The sequence below is a fragment of the Ornithodoros turicata genome, unplaced genomic scaffold (assembly GCF_037126465.1).
Source record: "Ornithodoros turicata isolate Travis unplaced genomic scaffold, ASM3712646v1 ctg00000858.1, whole genome shotgun sequence".
NCBI lineage: Eukaryota > Metazoa > Arthropoda > Arachnida > Ixodida > Argasidae > Ornithodoros > Ornithodoros turicata.
Genome location: NW_026999407.1, coordinates 409,031 through 416,902, shown reverse-complemented (window position 1 = coordinate 416,902; position 7,872 = coordinate 409,031). Strand labels below are relative to the sequence as shown.

The following is a 7,872-nucleotide window of genomic DNA, read 5'->3' as shown; positions in this document are numbered from 1 at the left end:
GGACCTGTCCAGGATGCATCACGTTCGCAGAGCACGCTTTCATCTACGGACCAATACACTGGATGCCACCCCTCTGGTTTCGAGGCAGCGCCACCTACACGTGGGAATGTGAACGTGAAGCAGACCGAGAAAAAGAAGGCGGCGATGTGCAGGCAACATAGGCCACAGGAAATACATGGGGTGCAAACTTGCTGTGCTTCAGACTTTTTTTTCTACAAACAGCATTTGAAAAAAAAAATATCAGGCATCAGGTGTAAAACTTCAGGCAAATGACAATACGTAACTGCAGAGCTTTGAAGCGCCGGAACCGTCGCCTTCTATATTTAGGACGTGATCCAAAACGTGTAACGCTAGATCACATGAGTCCACCTTAACTCTTATTGACCTCTGGCTACTTATGCATGCATGCTTTAAAGATCTGACATTACCGCCTGGCATCTGTTCATGCTTTTGAAGGAGGCAACTGACAAGAAGTTTACTGCAGTGATAAACTACATGCATGTCTTAATTGTTCACGCAGCCTTCACAATTCGTGTCGTAAAGCACGAGCTACCTATGCACCACCACGTGCGTCTTCAGGTCTCCACGTAGAGGACAAGCGACGGACCCCAACTGACACTGCCATTCCTCATGTGTGTCCCGCATTTCCGAGGCTGTAGGTTCGCGCTGCGTCCGTCTGTACTCTGAACGTCAGAGCTCACACTTTTACACCCTGTTGTTGGTGAGTCAACTTGTGACGCCGTAAGCCCAGGACGTAGTTGTACTCTGCGGGACACATGGGGAGTTGGAGTAGGAACATCTCACGGCATGGCTACTCATACTGTTGTCCTTTCGCAGATTATTTTTCTTGTTTCCACCTGTGTGGTACGTGGACCGCCGTCAGCGCATTCTTTAAGGGTGTCATGGAACTGCTGTGCTCTTCGTGATAACGAGGAATTGATAATCCCAGCTTCAACAGATGCGACAGATACGATGGCTGAAGCAATCGGGAAGTGCCCGCTACGTAATCTGTCACATGGCTTCCAGACAGTATTTAAGCCAGGACTTGTGAACGTACCGCTGGGAGTTGGAGTAGGAACATCTCACGGCATGGCTACTCATACTGTTGTCCTTTCGCAGGTTAGTCAAGGTTTTCCTTTATGTACTGTTCGCTGGTTGCCTTTTTTGCCTACTCCACTCCCAGCTGTGTGTATGTTGAATCGACGGTCTCGCAATGCATCTATGTTCAAATCAGTACTCACGATTACCTGGCTGTTGTTTAGTCATATGCTGTACTCCGCGTTCCTCGGGCAGAGTTCATTGTGTACCTTGATAATCCTTCGCTCTATGCTAGAAAAAAAAAAAAGCTATGTTATGTTACTGTGTTTGAGGCTGCTACTCCTTGCCGGGGATGTAGAACTAAACCCTGGCCCGACTGACGCTGATCGTTTTGATAAATTGCAAGATGCTATTGATTCATTAAGCACTACGGTGTTGAAGCATCAGCGGGAAAATTCTGTCAAACTGCGTGACATAGCTAAAGGTGTTTCTGAGCTGACAGAACGTGTTGGAAAAGTAGAGTCCTGTTTAGAGAGTATAAGTTCTATGCAAAATGACATTACGGGGCTGAAAAACGACGTTCATTCAATGGAGTTAGTATTGCCACAAATACAGAGTGACCTGCGAAATTGTGCTGCTCATATAGATGATCTGGAAAATCGTATGAGACGTAATAACCTAGTATTTAAGGGTATCCCTGAGGTTGATGGGGAGCGTTGGTTGGACACTGAGAAAATCCTGAGTGATTTTGTCAGGGAACACTTGGGTACGTCTCTTGGTGATGTTGAGCGTGTACATAGAGTAGGACGTAAGGCAAGAGAAGGTCAGTTTCGTCCTATCATAGTGAAGTTCTCTAATTATAAACAAAAGGAAAGTGTGCTTAAGAGTGCTCCTAAATTAAAAAATCTCACACAACCGAAAGTATGGATTGAGGAGGATTTTTCCTTACGGATAAGAAACTGTCGTAAGATTCTTAGGGATTACGCCAGACCGTATCGTGAAGAAAACAAGAAAGTTCGTTTTTCCTATGACAAGCTGATAATTGAAAATGATATGTATGTGTACGATGAAAAGCAAAACAAAGTAGTTCTACTAAGGCAAATGTCTGCTCGTCCTGTGAATAGTGATGTAGTATCTGCTACGTCTATAAATGTCAGTTCCTCAAGTTCCTTGCCTTTGCCTTCTGTAAACCTTGTAAGGTCAGACAGGGATTGACAGTTACTGGACACATCCCTGTCAAGTCTTGTGTTGAACTTCAGAAGTTTATTGTCTGTTCAGGACATTGTGGAAAATTTGACCGATATGTGTAAAACTGACATTATATTTGGCACGGAGACATGGCTCACAAATGAAATTAATGATAACCAGTTGTTATTAAATAAGAATTATGTTATTTATCGGAAAGATCGTTGTGGCAAACGTGGGGGCGGTGTGCTTTTAGGTATCCGTAAAAATATCGTGTCGGGTTTTGTTCATGTTCTAACCGACTTAGAAATAGTGTTTGCGGTTTTGAATATTCGTCAAGTTCAAAAGATTATTGTAGGAGCTTGTTACCGGCCACCAAGTGCAAGGTCTGACTTTTGTGATAAGTTACATAATTGTTTAGAAGAAGTTTTGTTACGGTTTCCTGGATCAGATATTATACTTGCAGGTGATTTTAATTTACCTGATATTGATTGGTCAGTACCTTCAATATACCCTTCATGTACAAATAGGTCTGAGTGTTTAAGTTTTTTGACTGTGTGTAATGAATTTAATATTGTTCAAAAATTGGTCTGTCCAACTCGGGGAGATGCTGTCCTTGACCTGTTTTTTACGACCCGCCCTGATGATGTAGTGAATATTGATTACCTGGAAGAAGTTAGTGATCACAGAGCCATTTGTGTTACAATGACATTTAATCCAGAAAGAAAGTATGAGGTAGTGAAATATATATATGACTATAGAAGGGCAAACGTGACTGAATTAAACTCGGCCATGGAGAATTATTTTAGTACGCTTTCTTCGTGTTGGCCCATGCGATCGGTGGATGAAAACTGGCAGTCCTTTAAAATTGCTCTCGTTGAAAACGCTCGTATTAGTATTCCTAGGCTGAGGTTGCGATCCAGTTCTAGGGCGCCTTGGTACTCTGTACATTTAAAACGGCTGGCTAATAAGAAAAAGAGAATGTATCGTAAAGCTCAACTACTCGCGACTTCATATAATTGGGCTAAATACCACAGGGCAGCAAGAGAGTATAAAGTAGCCGTTACGCAAAGTAAAAAGAGATTTTATTCTCAGGAGCTGCCTCTACTTTTGAGTAGTAACCCAAAAAAATTTTGGTCTGTTGTAAAGTCTAAAGTTGGAGGCAGTACATTTTGTAATATACAAAAAGAAGGGTCTACTCTGTCTGACTCGGCATGCGCACAGGAATTAAACTGCTTTTTTTCTTCAGTGTTTACGAAAGAAACCACGTTTTTTTCAGATATACAACCTCACGCACACGCTACCCAAGCCGAACTGCCTTCTATTTCTCCTGAGGGTGTGATCAAAATTATTGACAATTTACCAATCTCTTCATCTCCTGGCTGTGACGGAATTACAACAAAGTTATTGAAAATGACAAAAGCAGTATCCGGTAAAATCTTAGCATTAATTTTCCAGCAGAGTCTTGTTTGCGCAGATTTACCATCCGACTGGAAGCACGGAATAATAGCACCAATTCCCAAACGACCAAAACCTGTAGAGGTCAGTCACTACAGACCGATATCTTTAACATGCGTGTGTAGTAAAATTTTGGAGCATATCCTGTATGCTTATGTTATGGATCACCTAGACGACCACGGGGTCTTATTCCCAAATCAACATGGCTTTAGAAGAAATTTTTCGTGTGAAACACAGCTCTTCGGGTTGGTCACAGATCTTTTTGAAATGACAAACGGTGGTCTACAGGTAGACGTGATCTATGTCGATTTTAAAAACGCATTCGACCGAGTTCCTCACCTGCGGTTAATTAGCAAACTGCATTCTGTTGGACTTCATCCCTCTGTCATCGCATGGACATCTAATTTTTTGACATCCAGGACGCAGTGTGTAAAATGCGGTACATCGGTATCAGATATATCACATGTTCTCTCAGGGGTTCCGCAGGGTTCTGTCCTCGGCCCTCTTTTATTTTTAATTTATATTAATGATTTACCGCAAAGTTTGAAGTGCAACGTTCGGCTATATGCTGATGATTTGGTTTTGTACCAGGGCATAAATTGTTACGAAGACTGTATAAGATTTCAGTCAGATGTTGATGCTCTGGAAGCATGGTGCAATGTATGGTTAATGGACGTAAATGTAACAAAAACAAAAGTGATGTCAATATCGAGAGCAAAAACGAGCACAAACATTGATTACATATTTCGGGGAACTACGTTAGAAAAAGTTAAACAATATAAGTATTTGGGAATATTCATATCCGACGATTTGTCGTGGAAATACCACGTTGAACAGGTGTGTCTCAAAGCATCAAGTACATTGGGGTTTCTAAAACGTACATTGCACCAGGCCCCTTCAAAAGTGAAGCTCTTAGCATATAATACTTTGGTACGATCCAAACTAGATTACGCTGCTGTTGTGTGGAGTCCTTATCAGAGATATTTATGTGATAAGTTAGAACATGTTCAAAGTAATGCTATAAGGTTTATTTTTAATATACACGATCGTACAGTAAGTATGACAGAGACCAAAAAGTACTATAAAATCCCATTATTGGCAGCAAGGCGTAAAATAGCTAGGCTTGTTCTCCTACATAAATTGTATCATTCTGATTCTCCATATATTACTCGCGCCAGTTTTTTCTCGCGTCGTGTTGAGCATTCCTATAGGTTAGAATCAAATTTGAGCTGCACGGACGCGCATAAGCACTCCACACTTCAGCTGGGTATCAGCGAATGGAACAGGTTGCCAGCTGATGTCGTCGCACTGCCGGACCTTAGCAGTTTTCAAGGTGTCTGCGAAGAAATGTTTCTTTAGAATACAATTTTCAACTGTGTAAATACTTTGATGTGTTCCTCTTGTTCCCCCCTTATGTAACACCCTTGTGTAAAGGGTCCTTAAGGTAATAAAATGAAATGAAATGAAACATGTTGCACTTGTACGTCCTATTGGCCGCGTGTGTCAGTTTGTGACGCTGCAAGTCTGCCTTCTGTCTGCACTCTGCAGGACAGAGGTCACACTTGTACGGCCTCTCGCCCGTGTGTATTCGCTTGTGACGCTGCAGCTTTGCGCCGCTGATGAATTCCGCGGGACACAGGTCACACTTGTGCGGCTTCTCGCCCGTGTGTGTCCGCTTGTGCCGCAGCAGGTTCGTGCTGTCGACGTATTCCGCGGGACACAGGTCGCACTTGTACGGCTTCTCGCCCGTGTGCGTCCGCCTGTGACGCAGCATGTTCGGGCGCCGGCTGAACTCCGCGGGGCACAGGTCGCACCTGCACGGTTTGTCGCCTGCGTGTCCCTTCTTGTGAGTGTGCAGGCCCGAGTTTTGCCTGAACCTCGCGGGACAGAGATCGCACTTGTATGGCTTCTCGCCGGTATGAGTCCGCATGTGATCCTTCAGGAGGTGCGGGCGGGCGAACTCGTAGGGACAGAGGGAACACTTGTGCGTCTTCGCAACCGCGTGCGTCCACTTGTGACGCGACAAGTCTGTGCTGTATCTGTATCCCGCGGGACAGAGGTCGCACTTGTAGGGCTTCTCGCCCGTGTGCGTCTGCCTGTGACGCAGCATGTTTGCGCGCTTGCCGAACTCCGCGGGGCAGAGATCGCACCCGTGTGTCTTGACACGTGCGTGCGTCTTCTGGTGGCGCCACCTGCTACTGCTCTTGCTGAACCTCGCAGGACAGAGACCGCACTTGTACGGCTTCTCACCCGTGTGGGTTCGAATGTGATCCTTCAGGAGATGCGCGCGGGTGAACTCAGCGGGACAGAGATGGCACTTGTGTGTCTTCTTGTGACGCCGCTTCTTGCGTGGCTCTTCGTCAGTACGGTTCTTGACACTCCCGGACTGGACGGATGTATCTGGACTGGGGTCACGCCCAAGACTCTTTGCTCCCGTCTCATCCTTAGGCACAAAGGGATGCTGTTCAGACGCGTTGCACTCGTGTACGACCATGTGGTGTTCTAGGCTGGCTTGTGACAAGCACTCAAATGTACATGCCTTGCACTTGTGCAACCCTTCAACCACGTGGCGCTCCGCACGCGCTCGCGGGGCTGACACTTGATGGGTCGTCGTAGATTTCTTTGCACTGCACGTTTTTATTTGGACTTTGTTGACGCGGCCCGTGTCAATGCGCGAAGCCAAACGAACGCTGCACCTGCGCTCCCTGTTCCCCTGGTGGTCAGAGGTCAGAGATGATGGTTCGCATACCTCCTGAGTCTCTCTCTGGTCCGGAGGAATGTCGATGGGTTTGGAATCGATGTGTTCATCGTTCGCGGCAGAAACGGTGTTGTTGAGTGGAGGCCGAACTGTTGTTGTGCTGATGTTGAACCGTGTGTTTGATGAGTTGCACGCTGGAGACACTGGATGATAAATGTCTTTGAATTCATCCTTAACATGAGGCATACCAGTGCTTGCTGTTGCGCCTGGAATTGTAGACATCAGGGAGTGAGAATGCTTTACGAGTTGGTAGAACAATAATGTAACTGCCATGCAAGCAGGGTGTAGATTATGAACATTGTACCAGAGTGTACTGGCAGACATACCCGTATTATCCAGAAAGCATGCACAGACCGCAGGGAACAGAAAGAGAAGCACAAACAGTGCTCCGTCCTAAGGAAACAAAATTGGCCTCCTTATGCCTTCAGAAAGGAAAGCTTCCTTAAAAAAGTCTTTGTGCAAGTTTCGAAGATCACACGGTGCGTGATTTAGAACCCAGGACAAGACTCTCGAAGGAACTTGTGTAAGAAATTTGGCTGGAAATGCTCAAACATTGTCATACCAGTACTGGACAGCTGATGGACCTCTGTGTGCTGCTGACAATGTCCCGTTAATAAGGCTGGAGCAGCTGTCCATTACCGGCGTGGCGATGGTGGAGCACTTCCAGACAAATTTCTTCAGCCTTAATGGGCTATTGTCAGCAGTACACAGGGTCCATGAGCTGTCCAGTACTGGTATGACAATGTTTGAGCACTTAGACGTAAGCTCTATGTGCAGCCAAAGATCTCTGGCTCAGTTTTCTTTTCCCTTTATGAAATTTGTTTTTCAGCGTTCAATAGACCCTTTTCAAAAGTCACTCTTGCCACCTTCTAGCAGACGACATTCTGCCATATCTTTCAATCATCCAACTTCAATCCGCGTCGCCTTGTCAACTTTCAGATACGGTACACCACATTTTTGCATGCTGTATTGTGTTTCTTATATGCACACTTCAAGACCAGTCGTGTTATTTTGAATGTGGAACCTTACTGTGTTGCATGCTTTCCTAAAACTTTCTATAGTTTACTTCTCGTAGGCTTTTCATTTCAACAGTATTGGTCGTTTGCTTCGAGTCACTCTCTAAAAGTCCCTGATTAATTTAAAATTTGATTAAATTAAATCCCCAACCAATTTAATTTTTCTTAGTCAATTTAATTTTTCTTAATTAGTTATTAATTTCTTAATTAATCCAATTAAAAATTGATTAAATCCCCATTTTGTATTTACCTTCGGATGCTGAGTGGAGGCTGTGTCCCATCTGGTCGTGCTCCGCCAAGAGTGCAACGTTGTACGGCTCCGTCTTCACTTCTACGATCGGATGTTCGTCTGAGTCTGCCGGTTCTTCCTTAATGTCGCACATCGCAGCTGTTCCTCCCGAAGTAAAAAAAAAAGTA

The 7,872-nt window shown here is 44.8% G+C and overlaps 1 protein-coding gene across 1 annotated transcript; it reads right to left on the bottom strand.

The window, feature by feature from the left end:
• Positions 1 to 353: 353 nt before the first annotated feature.
• On the bottom strand, positions 354 to 7,872 carry LOC135375365 (zinc finger protein 436-like). Its single transcript, XM_064608081.1, has 3 exons — positions 7,706 to 7,872; positions 5,154 to 6,645; positions 354 to 779 (listed from the first exon to the last, which is right to left on the bottom strand). Exons 1-3 carry the CDS (start codon positions 7,836 to 7,838, stop codon positions 698 to 700), a joined length of 1,707 nt encoding a protein of 568 aa, XP_064464151.1. The 5' UTR covers positions 7,839 to 7,872; the 3' UTR covers positions 354 to 697.

What these genes read in the sequence shown, in the direction of transcription:
- LOC135375365 (XM_064608081.1), bottom strand. Translation starts at nt 7,838, where the DNA reads ATGTGCGACATTAAGGAAGAACCGGCAGACTCAGACGAACATCCGATC. An exon ending in CCTCCACTCAGCATCCGAAG is followed by an intron (nt 6,646 to 7,705) that starts GTAAATACAAAA and finishes CTACAATTCCAG; the next exon opens with GCGCAACAGCAAGCACTGGT. An exon ending in AATAGGACGTACAAGTGCAA is followed by an intron (nt 780 to 5,153) that starts CATGTTTCATTT and finishes ACTCCAACTCCC; the next exon opens with CATGTGTCCCGCAGAGTACA.